At 37.3% G+C, this 14,739-nt stretch overlaps 1 protein-coding gene across 2 annotated transcripts in view; it reads right to left on the bottom strand.

Annotated features, from left to right (window-relative positions):
• The window catches only part of LOC132095002 (alpha-1,3-mannosyl-glycoprotein 4-beta-N-acetylglucosaminyltransferase A-like), a 55,079-nt gene that overhangs the window by 35,558 nt on the left and 4,782 nt on the right, over positions 1-14,739 (bottom strand). Inside the window, exons 3-4 of one of the 2 annotated variants that reach the window (XM_059499715.1) lie at positions 2,368-2,535; positions 1,490-1,630 (exon numbers count right to left, since the gene is read on the bottom strand). The exons of the other annotated variant lie outside the window; for it this stretch is intronic. Of the exons in view, the coding sequence (XP_059355698.1) occupies positions 1,490-1,630; positions 2,368-2,535 (309 nt within the window). The remainder of the gene's footprint in view (positions 1-1,489; positions 1,631-2,367; positions 2,536-14,739) is intronic. 2 annotated transcript variants of the gene reach the window in all.

Raw genomic sequence — 14,739 nt, forward strand, 5'->3', positions numbered from 1 at the left:
ATTCATGCACAGATTGAACAGAAAACGAAAAGGGAAGAGAAAATACTTATATATTTTGCCCAGTGTTTGCTCATGTGTTGAAAATCCCCAGTTTTCCTGTCCAGTTCCAACTGTATTACTTATGTTTTGAAACCTCAAAATGTATAATAACCAGTAATGTTGCAGGAAGCAGGAGGAGAAAAAAGCAATGCAAAATACAACTAACCACATACCCGGGCATAGTTCAGAAAAAAAATGAATAAACTCAACAGCTCAGAGGGAGGAGAAAATAAATATATAATGTTCAATTATGTTCAAAATGTAAAACAAAGAAAAGAGTGTGTGCAGTTAAATACCTCATATCAGCCTATGTGGTATCTAATATTGAATAAATGAATATACCGTATTTTCCAGACTATAAGTCACACTTTTTTTCATAGTTTGGCTGGTCCTGCGACTTATAGTCAGGTGCGACTTATTTATCAAAATTAATTTGACATGAACCAAGAGAAAAACATTACCGTCTCCAGCCGCGAGAGGGCGCTCTATGCTGCTCAGTGCTCCTGTAGTCTACACTGAAAACATAGAGCGCCATCTCGCGGCTGGAGACGGTAATGTTTTTCTCTTGGTTCTTGATTCTAAATAAATGCGACTTATAGTCCGGTGCGACTTAAATGTTTTTTCCCCTCATCATGACATATTTTTAGACTGATGCGACTTATACTCAGGTGCGACTTATAGTGCGAAAAATATGGTAAATGTATGAACGAATGAATTATCTGCTATTTCATGCATCCTTAATTTTGTCAAATTTAACTAATATTTTTCTTACTTTATGATAAACAATTATGATATGCTAGGATATATGAGATATGATAAGCAATTCTAATACCTTAATTTAAACCAAAAATACATTATAATGGTTTCATAATTCAAAAGATTTCACAACTGTGCCGCCTCCCCCAAATAAAATGTTGGTAAGTGGCTCCTATTCCTTACGTTCCCACGCATTCATGTCCCCATAACTATCCTCTATATAACCCTCACCGAACCCAGGAGGGTTTGATTTCTCTAATGAGAATCTGATAGGCCTGTTGTGGGTGTGTGAAGGACGGTCAAAATGTCTCAGGCCTGCTGGCTGCAGCTCCCACTCCGACACACTGACCGGGCCTGTGACAGCCCGTGGATAACAGCCGTGTAACATAAAACCACAAGCAAGGACGCGGCAGACAGCAACACCTCATTGTTTGGGTGAAAATGTGAGTAATAGAGGGTGAAAAACAAACCTCTCATGACAGCTCTGATTCTTAACAAGGCTATAAACAGTGATTAGCATTTGTCTAGTGGACTTGGCTAAAGAACAGTAAAAACCAGCACAGTTTAGTCATTAATCAATGTTTGGTCTTCTTCAAAGGACATTCAAACCAATTTATCTTGAAGAGAGTGCTATTTCAGATTTCTGATAATGATCTACTGTGACTGCTGATGAATAGCATGTTGTTTGGCTCACCTCCGGTACGTCCCTGGCCCACCTGTACGGCAGGGTGCAGGCTGCCTTCATTGTTGAGCAAGTGAGGCAGATGGTGGTAGATATTTGGCACCTGGAGGGGCTTCCTGTGAGCCAACTCCTTCAGCAGCTTCTGTGTCTCATCTGTAAGAAACCAGGGTACTTCAGCTTTCTTACAATAAATACACAGTGCTTAATAAATTTATCAGACCACCAACCAGTGTAAGGATGGGCCACAGCCCCCCTAAACTAACACTACTGGTGATTACACAATATTTTTTTATGTTTCTGTAGTGGTTAATACACACCAGTAGGTGTCAAATCTTTAGTCAAAAGAGTGTTTCTAATGCTAAAATAATTATTGTTCACCAAGTAAATATTGTACACTCAATTACTGATCCTCAGTACTTAGAAGCAGGCGAGAGCAGTTTAAATACATTATCCAAAAAGGCAAATCAAACAAAACTTAAGGCACAAGCGCATTATGAACTGAAGTCTAAGACAGCTGTTCCTTGGAAACGTAACAAACCTGTAACAATTCAAATTCAATTAAATACTTTTTTTGATTCAAAGCGTTTAATGTTAGAATTCACCTCATAGTTGGCTTATAACTTTTTTTTTTTTTTTTTTTTTTATCCCTATGGGAAAAACAAATGGGAAAAATTTTTCCGGAACCAAGGCAACTGAAAAAGTGAACAGAAACTGCAGCATTCTTTAGTAACGTATAGGTAAATAATTAAATAACTGCTTGCTAATTAGAAAACCAAGCAAAGAGTATGTTTGTCCCCACTAATTTGTGGAACATATGCCAATTCACTGCAAGACAGATAATAATACGGCGATTAACTCTTTTGTGTAGATCCATGTTAACATTCAGTAACCTGAGAAGTTGGAGAGAGCATCTTTGCTGCCGTTGGTCTCTGCGATGGCCCGTCTGAACTGCTCGAGGATTGAGTTGAGCTCAGAGGAGCGCTGGAGGGTTCGGTGCTCCGCCGCACGCAGACGCTCCCTCAGGGCATGAAACTCCCTCTGATAGGCTACCAGCTTCTCTACAGAGAGGAGAGGAAGGGTGGACACAACGTGAGGTCAGAATCATGCAGTGCCTAGGTTATTAAAATGAAGTATATGAAGAACTTAAAAATTAGAAAGCCTTGGTAACAAACAAGTTTAATTTGAAAAACTAAAATTACTGAAACTAAAACAAATAAAATAATTTTTGTTAAATGGAAATATGCAAAAACAGAAAGAATGACAAACAGACATAAACTACTAAACAAAAGTTCAAATGAAAACTGAAAATATATAAAAAAAGTTAATAATATGAATAACTGATTCTAATAAAAATGAGATACAACTAATACTCAGAATTCTATTTCTTGATCAACCAAAAAGAATTTTTAATAATAATAATAAAAAAAAAAACGTGATATCAAATGACGGTACTTAACCAACATCAGGGGTAAGATGTCAAAAGTAGAAGTTGAGTCACTGGAGAATATGCAAACAACTTACATTTACATATAAATATAAACTTGAATGAGAGACCAAGAGAGACGGCAACACACCAATGAATCCACAACCCTATTTCTTCTTGTGCTGCACACTATTTAACGTTTTATTTTCATATACCAGCCAAAACAAGGTTTAATTTTCAGAATATCTGGATGTATTGAACATTTATAATAGTGTTTTTAGAAACAGTATTTGGAGGCAAAGCTTACAATAAGTTAAGCCAGTGACACTTCTGAAACATGTGCCTATTTATCTAGACCTGTATAAGCTCGTTTGGACATAAAATTGATTTCGTTTACGACTTTTAAAAGAATTAAGAAGTATTTTGCATGAAAATCATGTAACTATAAGATGAAAATCCCCTTGCTGAATGACACTTTTGAATCGTTTTGAAATTTTAGCATAAAACTGCTGCTAGGCTACAAAAAAGCTTAATGAACATTAACATGAAATTGTCATAAGTTTGAGGCTAAAAAAAATAATAAAAAAACTCCTAAATGTAAAGAAACTACAGCTGAACTGTCCATAATCTAAAGTCAGCAAAAGCATTATTTTCAGGAACCAGACCTGCCTGCCTTTTCCTGAGTGCATCATAGTTTCTCTGAGACATGGGGTTCCAGGAAGGTTATCTTTCTGCTCAGCATGAAGAGGAGCGAGAAAAGAATAGAGAGAGAGAGAGATGTGGGAAGTGCACTCTGCTAGAGCAGATTAGCCTTGGATCACACCGCCTACTTTATTTGCAGACTCAACATGCTGTGAGTCAGACCTCACATTTAATGCATCTGTAAGGGTTTCAGGGTTTCATGAAATGTTCTCAATGTTTTGGTCTATGCACAAAGGAGACCTTACTGGTGGTTTGTATAGGACTGAAACAAAACCTTTCAGTCAATCAACTTTGATTTTCTTTAGCGAATCCAAAAGCTTACAGTTCATTTTCTGTGAGGATGTTCCCATCCAGTTTGCCACAAGAACATCAATTTGTGTCTACATAGAAATGTTAGACTCTCTTCACACAGACAGGAGCCTGATTGCTTTGTACTTCTGCTATGACAGCTGAAGAATGACTGCTTGTTTGACCTCAGCAAGTCTCTCACAGGTTTCTTCTTGATCTCTCTTTTAACCTAAGCTTCTACATTCCCAACAAGCTCTTCATCTTACCACAGAGGGGGTTTGTAAGGATCCAGCATCTCAGCATTTCCGTTTCCCCTTCAGCTACATCCTGTGTTCTTGGCTTGCATTTTGGGTCTCTCCGCTTCTTTTTTTGAATGGATTTAAATGGGGCTTTCTTCAACTGTTGGCTCTTTTGGACTCTTAACATACATTTTGCACTCTTACTAATTAACTAGTCATTGTATACTAAAACTGTCCAGCAGTGTAAGAAAATCAAATGAAATGTGAAAAATCTCAAATTTGAAATATATTTGCAAATAAAATGCCCAAGAACTCCCGCTATGGCTGTTTTTTGTTTTAAGAAATTGCACTTATTCACCAAGGATGCATTAACTTTATGAAAAGTGACAGTAAAAACGTTTATAATGGAAAAAAAAAAAAAAAACAACTGAGGCAGTTTCGCTAATCAGATGCAGTTTACACGCAAAACTCCAGAAATGTAGCGGTTTCTAAACCAGTTTAGATCTGTAAAAGAAGATTAATGCATGCATGCTGTAATACTCCATCAAAATACAGCCATCTAAAGCCACATGGCATCACAACAGCTCACTGTGCTCAAATCTATATAACTGATCACGCTGACCTGTTCCTGAACTGCTCTGTGGTTTGGCCAGGCAATCAGACAGTGCTATAGGGAAAATCTCATATTCCCAAAGATAATGACTTTAGTATGTTGGAGAGTAAAGGCACTCCATCCAACAATAACAAGAGCATCACATTACACGTTTGTTAGCGGATCATCAGATTTTCTTAATACATCTGACACCATCGGCAAACAAAAATGTAAATGTTAGGCCTGTGTGACTATAAAGAATACAACACTGACCTGATTGTGTGTTCAAGCTTCTAGGTTTTAATCCGAATTAAGAAGGCACACCTAAAGAGCTGCAGGCCTATTATATATACACAAGTCTGTCTCAGACACACACACACACACACACACACACATTAAATAAGATGCAGCACAGTGCAGCAGCCCTGGGCAGAGAGCTTGTTGAGGGTGATTTACAATAGAGAATGGATGTGTACACATGCAGCTGTTAACATCCTTAAGGGCTTTACACAACACATAGGATGATAAAGGTGTTTTGGCTCAAACAAGAATACATACTGAACAGCTCAGGACTCATTTTAAAACATCTATGCAGACTGGGCTACATTAGACAGAAGAAATTAATACTTTCATTCAGCAATTAAACTGATCAGGTCATTCATAATGTTACAAAAGATTTCCATTTCACATAAATGCTATTCCTTTGAACTTTGTTTAATCAAAGAATTGTGAGAAGAAGGAAAAAATACAGTTTAAGCAAAAATGTAACAGTCAAGCAGTTTTTAACAGTGATAACAACAAGATTTTTTTTTTTGGAGTAGCAAAAAGGCATTTTAGAATGATTTCAGAAGGATCATGTGACACTATTTTAACTTGCAGTATTGTAATAATACTATATTTCTGATCAAATATATGCAGCCTGGGTGAACATAAGGCAGAAAGTCTTTCAAAAACCTACTAAAAACTACTAAAAACTAAAATCAAATAACCTGAATATTCTCACTTTGTCAACCGAAAGCTTCCTCCTAAGTACACTCAGACCATTCATGCCACACCTTAAACAGCTCCTTCTGGAAATTTTCATGATACTGGAGGTCAGAACCGGAGCACTTCACTTCCTGTGTTTACATATCAACGCCTCTGCAGTATTTAGCAATTTCACCATCCCGAAGAACGACAATGTGAAATACAGTTTCACATGAAACTAGCCAATTCAATAATAAAACAATCTTGTAGTTTGAAAATGTAAATAACTTGTATAAATAATGGACGAGACAGAGCTACAAAATCACATTACAAGTCAGACTTCACAAAAACTGACTGATATGATTTCAGGCTTTTACATTACAACTTTCCCATTCAGCCCTACATCTGGAGATTCTTGTGTTCAAAGGGCAGATGTCAAATCTAGATGTTTTAAACTGCGCAGGTCTGTTTACCGCATGCTGTGCTCGTGTGAAAGGGCTTTAACCATAGACCGTATAAAAACAAGGGTAGTGTCCGTGACGTCACACGTCGCCATCTTGGCAGTGCGTCACTGCTCAACTCTACCAGACAATCGAAAATGGGCAAAAAGCCAGGAGCTGAAGCCACACCCACCTAACTCGACGGCGGTGGCAATCCACCCGTCACTCAAGTGGCCACGCCCTTAATTATGCAGAACTTTAAGGCTTAATATAATTTAAAAGGATGAGTTATAAAAAAATTCACCCCCTCACAGTTGTCATGAAGGGCACAATTAGCTATATAGACCAAAATATTTTTTTAACCAGGCTGAAAACATGTTTTTTTAACTGAGAAGTGGGAAAAATATATAAAATTATTTATTTCAATTTTATCTGCTCTTTTAGCTTTTAGATTTAGAGACAGAAAATGCAATATCTTAATAAAAAAAGTTTACATTTAAATAATTATAAGCCATCTTGTAGCCCCCCAAGTGGGATCGGGCCTCTTGAAAATGACAAACACTAGCATACATGACTTTTCTAATAGTTCTTTACTGCATTACAACATCATGCCAGCATCAGATTATAGCTAATTTTGCAAGAATCTACCAACCAGCCATGAGGGACATTCAGCCTTTAAATCACCATTACCCTAGTGTCTTTCTCAACCACAGAAAGTCCATTCAATATCCCGACATACTGCAGCCACTTTAAATGGATTAGCACATAAACTGTTGCATATCCCAGTAATCTTGTTATCTTTTCCCCTGCTCCTCCATTCCCGCCTCTCAGGCCTCTACCCAGATGTTCATAAATAAAGTACATGTGATGGATGAGCCAAAGTGTGGGTGCACATTCTCTGAATTTTGGTGATTGTGTTTCAAGGCACGTCGAACCTGTCTGTGTATAATACAGAAGTATACAAAAGTTCCAACCTAGTTTTAAAATACATTTGGTGTTGGATTAGGCTTATTTTACTAAGAGCTGTTGATTTACATAGTGAGGACAAAAAATGGACACATTGTTCAAAGCACGCTGTCAACAACCTTGCCAGCATTATGTTAATGAACCACTCTAAGGAAAATAACCTTAACCCTGAACCAAATGGGTTTTAAACTGGGGTGTGAGTATATGTATTTTATTACACTTAATAAACATATCTGATGTGTCTTGATGTGCAATATCTTATATCACCAAAATGCAGACATATGCTTTGGGTCATCATCCGGGAGGCATCATAAAAATCACTGTATTTTAAAAACAGAAAACATCTGCAACCCATTAAACTTATGTAATGTGACATATGCACAAGCGAAAGAGAATACTGAGGTGCAAATTAAGTAGGGCAAGAGCTTATTTTATCCATCAGGATTTGATTGGAGTCTAAAGAGATGAAATATGTTATGCAATGAAATAAGAAATCAGTCATCTGTATATTAAATCGCAAAATAAACTATGTGTTCCCTACAACGAATGGCTGACTTTACATTAGTCCACTTATTACAATGCTACTTAAATATGCAAGAATAAGAGTATGGAATGATATGGGAGACAAACCATCACAGTTATTTACAAACAATAGTTATTATAGGAAAAATACTATTTTAGAAAAATTGCTTGGCTGATGAATGCCGTGACTGACAAGTATTTGATTGTTGATTAAAGGTGCAGTCACAGGGAAATTTTACAGGCAAAAAAAGTCCATTGTCCACGACTGCATGAAGCAACACTCACACAGAAAATCACTTCCAAACAAAAGCACTTTGTCAATCAATGTGCCAAATTCACATGACCATCTTGACCACAAGCAACGTCTGCGTGAGGAACTTTTTGTCCAGTCATGCAGCATTCGGATTGTGCGGCTTCCTACTTAGATGACTAGATTTCACCTATCAAATTTCGCACCAAAAAAGTACTTTTTCCCAGCTATGGGTCCTTGGTTAAAAAGAGTTGTTTCGGAGACAGAAAAAGCATAACATTTTTAAAGAAGATTATGAAAATCAATTCATTTTTTCACATGTATAGTACAGTATGAATTTTTTTAAAAGGACCACAGCAACAAGTAGCTTAACATATTTGCCCGGGGTATCAATTTCATGCGCTGTAAATTTGTTTTTGTAGGCATAGCTTCTGGTTTTATGTGAGGAGTGTGTAGTGATGACCATGTGACCTTTTCTTTATTCTTCTGCAGCTGTGGAAGCTCTTTCCCGAGCCATCTCAAACTCAAACGCACTTCAGGAGCGCTGCTCCAGCCTTTCACTCTTGCCCCTCAGGGATTACTCAGGATGATCAATGAAATTTGTCATGAGAAAAAAAAAACAGAGGACATCAGTGGAAAAATTTTACGCGTGGAACAGCGCAGAGAACCGAGCTCCTTCAGAAGGACTGGCTTTGTTCTGTCGTGTGATGGAGAAACGCACTACAAAGAACAAAAGATGAAAGTTCATAGGCAACCACATCAGCAACAGAACAAACAAAGCTGCTTAAGCCCTTGAAACAAGGTGAAGCCAAGACGACTTTCAAACGGCATCATAAAATATAAATCAAAGTGCCGAAATGCAGTTCAGCTCCATTATGTGAATATAAGTTGATGTTCTCACGGGCCCAGCAGATCCAGATAGTCTCTCGTCTCACAAGCAGAAGGTTTTTGGGTGAAACTCCTGGAAAGTCAACACGAAACAGTGTTTGCAACCAATTTTACTCCTATAGGCCTAATCTGAAACTATTTATCTGGTGAGCTACAGCAAATCATCAGAGGGATGAGTGTTTAACCAATAACAATAACAGCAAGCTTTAAGCAGTCACCTGCATGCAAACATTACATTTCTACCATACAGTAGTAATCATTCACAGCTTTGTCTACGTAAATGTGTTTTTTGGATGTGTTTGTCCACTGCGCTCGCGTCTTGCGTAGTGTCTCACACATTAAACACAGTGCCCAAGTTAAAAGTTGAGTCTCCACTTAACGTTTTATCTCATTCTACTGTCTGCATCTTGTGTTTTTCAATGTAAAAACACATTCTGTGTGAATAGTCCATCAGGAATTAGCCACTTCATGTAAAATGGGCCAGACCCCATGCATGTTCAAACTAAATGGAAAGCTAAAATAAAGGAAAAATAGCCATTTAACCAATATTCAGCATTATCCAAATCCCTTTTTGAAATTACATTTAAAACAAACATTTCCAAATAGGCTTCTTTAGAGCAACATGCACCAATGAATCATTCACAATTAGACCAGGAGTATGCATTAAGAAATTTAAAATGGTCAAATTTGATTGCATGTTGCACTAGACATCAGCCTAACCCTGCAGGAAACAGATAACCTCTAAAAACGGAAGAGTTTATCATTTTTCAACAGGATGCCTCTAGTTTTTTTTTCTAAGCCCCCTTACATGGAAGTCGCCACCATGTTTCTACAGTAGCCCTAAATGGGCAAAATGCTCTACAGAGTGCGTTTCATCACTTTGTCGTTCTTGCGAATAAAACACTGACACAATGATTAACAAGTACATTAACATTTGCAATAACATTGATTTATTGAGTAAATATAATTCCTTAATTTATCTTTAAAAATAAATGTCATTGCTCTCTCCTGTCTTTACTGACGACATCTTTACCTGTGTCTGCCACTGTAGCTACTCGAAAGGGAGGACTGAGCCGTTGGTTGCTAGAATTTACACACTGCACCTTTGAGACTGAAAATTAAATTTCACTATTTTTCAATGAACAATGAGTATTAGAGGAACGGGAAGCTAAAAAAAGAATAAAAAAAAAAGAAAATTGCAGAATACACACAAACACTTTTGAAAATCAATGGGACAAGAGTCCACAGCAGAACAACAGTCTTCAGGGAGTATGTGTGTGTGTGTGTGTGTGTCAGACAAAGTCACATGCTTTTAACACATGGTACCAACAAGGACAGAGTGCAGCAGAGGTCAAAACCCAAAGGGATATGGAAAGTTCACAACATGTTCCTTCTGTCCCACATACAATAAATAAGAAACCAGGCAAGAGTTGCTGTTGATTGCAGTCAAGATCGCCTCACCCATGGAAATGAACCCACCCTCTTCATGCTCACTTACAGTAACTTCAACTTTTATAACCTTCAGAAACCTCTTACCAGAAGCACAGAATGAAAGCACAGATGGGATCACATGGTAGTAATACTACTACTGCTGCTGCTGCTGCTGCTACTACTACTACTACTGATAATAAAATGGTTAATAAAAATTATAGTAATACCATATTAGTAATGATCAATTATGGTCTTTATCAAAACCTCTGGGGGTGGTTGTGGCCTAATGGGTAGAGAATTGGACTTTTAACCTGAAGGTCATAGAAGTTTTAGTCACCATATTGCCTGTTTTTGCTCAATTTTGCCAAAAAATCATTCCAAACACAGCCACAGCACTAAAGCAAAGGAAAGCGAGGAAAAGAGGGACCGCTGTTGTCACACGTTGATTAACCAGTGGGAAAATGTCCTCACCGTTACAACCCTAGTGGAAATAAATCCCCCACAACTAACTGCAAACTGGCATTCAAACCAGTCACAGCAGAGAAGAAAAGAAAACCGAAACTTCCGTTTCATGGTGACTTTTTATTTTTAAAGTTTGTTACTTAATCTTCAGTCCAGCCATGAAACCAAACCGATGGTGTCAGTTTTCACATGCAGAGTGAAATCTCCAAATCAATACACTTCACATCATGTTTGAATTCATCACCGCTGTGCCTGTTTAAATGATCGAAGCTAAACCTAAATAGACTATGAATGAGGGAATAAGGAATGCAGACAAGGGAAATGTTCCAAGCCATTGTGTGACACGGTCACTGTGTTGGTCATATGACATGTGGGTGAATTGTTTTGGCAGAAAGAAAGGGCCATGAGCAAGAACAAAGGGAAAGGTAGGGGTTTGGAATGGCTGGGATACAAATGCAGTTCTCAGACCCTACAAACAATGAATGAGTCACTCAATCTTTCCCCTCTCTGCCAGTTAGCATATATGCTGGGAAAGTAAGAAAGAAAGAAAGAAAGAAAGAAAGAAAGAAAGAAAGAAGCTGCATTCATTAATTGCAGGGAGTACAGAATGATGGAAACCCTTTATTCTTTTACAAGAAAACACCTAAATATAGTTCGGTTTTAATCCTCAAACAAGGTATATGTAAAAGCTTACAAAGAAGTGGCATCGTGTCAAAAAAATCAGATGATAAAAATGTTATATTTTTCGTGTAACCGTGTATTCATCAGTTAAAAGTTCCTCTCTTTTGAGAAACCCAAGAAAGAACCAAAAATTTTATTTTACGTAAATTCAGTGTTCTGTCTTGTGGAAAGCATGTAAATATCTGGTGTCTCAAATAGCTTCATCAAAACAGTAAAAAAAAAAAAAAAAAAAAAGGTTATTATGATCCATGTTATTAACACAAAAGGCATGCATCTTAAAGATTCTGCAATCAGTATGAGCAAAATTAATATAAACAAAAATGGCCATAACATAAGCAGATCAATGATGAAATATGATGAGAGAATGGAAGATTATCAAATAGCTGTAAATCTAAGTGTACACACCAATGCAGTATCATCCAGCCAGGCCCAATGAGACACACAAGCTGTCAAGCACTCCTGGTTCTGCTTACAGTGCTTTCTGGCTCTAATTTGTTCCCATTTTGAGGTTTAGATCTCGAGAACTAATGCCTGGCTCCATTAGCCGTGCGCTTTGATTGGATTAAACATCTCTGTGAACCGTCAGCGTAATATGGGACACAATTATACTGAAAGTAGAACATGGATGGGAGTTATGAGGAATCACTTGCAAGGCTGCATTTATTTTAGCCGTAAAATATGGCTACAATTTAAAGTAAATATATATATCTTAATACATCTTAATTTATACTGTGATGGCACACTGAATTTTTATCATCATTACTCCAGTCTTTAGTGTCACATGATCCTTCAGAAATCATTCTGAAATGCTCAAGAAACATTTATTATTATCAGTGATGAAACCAGTTGTGGTGCTTAATATTTTCTTGTGGAAATCGTTGTTGTTGTTTTTGTTTTCTTTTTCAAGATTCTAACTTATAATTTTTTTTTAAGAAACAGCATTTATTTGAAACATTTTAGTAACACTATAAATGCCTTTACTGTTACTTTTGATAATGGAAATGAATCACTGTTAAAAAAAAAAAAAAATCTAAATTTAAAAGTATTTAAAAAAATCTTATTGACCTCTTAACATTTGAACAGTATTGTTGTAAAATAAGGTGATAAAAAAGATTGTCCTCGAAGTGGATACTGATTGTCATTATGAAGATTATTATTAATGGAAAAGTTAATTTCTTATAAAGGGGATAATATGATGATACCAGTCTACATTAACTAAAAAAATATATACACAGTACAAAGAGAACAAAGTCTAAAGCTAGTTTTCATCCCCATATATTCCCATATATAAGTTTAAGGTGTTTTTGCTCATGTGTGAACAGTAAAAGTGTGTATTGGCTCTAAACATCTAAATAAAAGGTAACAAATGCTTTTTGTAGACTGGCCCTTCCAGTAGTATATAAATAAAAGGTTCTAATTATTAAACGAAAACCAAACTTCTCGTTCTCGATTCCAAATCTCGATTGCAAATTCCAGAGAAATATTGTACCACTTTTTTATTTTATTTTATTTTTTTACTTTTTTTACTTTTAACTTCATACCACCTGACATAAGAGTGTGAGAGAGAGAAAGACACCAAAAGCCAATAACACCTGCCAGGAATGACAGCACAGGAATTGAAGTGACGGCTTTCGAGAACAGCAGCCGCTGGCACTGTGACTGGAGACATGAGCGCGTGAGGTGATGAACCTGAAAAAATGTCGAGGGCTAGAAACATACAAGGGCTTAACGACAATGAATGCGTTCTTCAGCCTAATATGGAGGAAGAATGGTGGGGATGCCACAGTGATAAGAGTGTAGTGGTGACTCAATGAGGACTTGTCTGGAACGCTGACAGCAGAATGATCTGGAATGATCCTGGAGGCAAAATAGGGAACTGTGCATCATTCAGAACGAGATGATGGTTATTAGTGAGAGCATCATCAAGTCAGAGAGATCCTTCTCTTGGCATGGTGAAACTCTCGCTCTCAAAGTAATCAGAGTTCATTTGCTTTCCATTGTAAATCTCTATGTTGCTCTCTCAGCAGTGAGCTTAACACAACCCCCTCACTCTCCTGCTCTCCTCTTGACGGTGTACGCGTGGGCTCCTCCTGAAGAAAAACAATCCAGCCCCAACAAAAGCGCAAGCAGTATGTGATGAGTGCCGAGTCTCTCTTCTATGCGAGCTTCATTAGAAAACTGCGGATTTATTAACCGCTTCTCCTAGGCTAATCACAACTTCCTGCCTGCTATTTTTGGCCCATTGTGCTTTCACCCCGAGGACGCAAAGCCTCTGTAGGCTCAGCGGAGCAGAAGAAAAGAAAATTGGAGGAATAAGGCAACGGTGCCGTTAATTTTAATCTCTGGTCCTATAACAGGAGAGCAGTGGAATGATTTAAGGTGCCATCTAATAATTACTCGTTTGATTTAGCAGTCACTTTTATCCAAAGCAGCTTTTAGCAGGCATATTAAAGTGACCCCTATAGCAAGCTAGGGTTAAGTACCTAGGTCAAGAGTCACAGATCAGCCCTATGAGCTCTAAATAATATAGACCCTTTCAGTTAAGACGCCAAATCTTAAACCATGCCATGCATTGTGTCTTCAGTGTCACATGATCATTCAGAAATCATTCTAATATGCCGATTTGTTGTTTGTGTGTGTTCACTGCTGTGTGTGTGCACTTTGGATGGGATAAATGCAGAGCACAAATCCTGAGTATGGGTCACTATACTTGGCTGTATGTCACGTCACTTTCACTTTACTGTCACTTTTAATCAATTTAATAAATCCTTGCTAAATAAAAAAAATATTACTTTCAAATCGTTTTACTGAGAACTGCATAGTACATTTGTTTAATATTATATATTAATTACTAAAAAAACTGACAAATAATGTAAGTTGCTGCAGTGGTTCTGCAATTGTTATTGATAACGGAGCAATAATTGTAAAGTTGACTAAAGGGCACACCCTTCCTCTTTTATTAAATCTAAACACATATTAACATGTGACTTTAACACCATGATGCATTATATCATTACTGAATACTGATTGACTCTTCAGTATGGTGCCTCATAGAAGTGGTTTTGACCACACTAAGAAATGCTGTGAGTTAGGGCTGGGCGATATATCGAATATTAGCGATAATATCGGAATAATTTTGACGACGATGTACAATTTGAATATATCGGGAATATCGAATATTTCAAATTCAAGCATACTTTCCCAAAAGAACGCGCCGAATGTCCAAAAAAGGAACCTGTAACTGCTGACTGCTCTACGCCCCTCTACTACGAGAGCTGTAATGATAGCGGTTGCCAGATAACAAAAGTTAAAATCTCCGAATCAGAGCTCCATTGTTACAAGGATACATTTTCTGCCCGGTGTTTGCTTATTTTAAGCAATCTGGCAACCATGCGCACGTGCTCACTCCTCA

This window comes from Carassius carassius, chromosome 19 (assembly GCF_963082965.1).
Source record: "Carassius carassius chromosome 19, fCarCar2.1, whole genome shotgun sequence".
Lineage (NCBI taxonomy): Eukaryota > Metazoa > Chordata > Actinopteri > Cypriniformes > Cyprinidae > Carassius > Carassius carassius.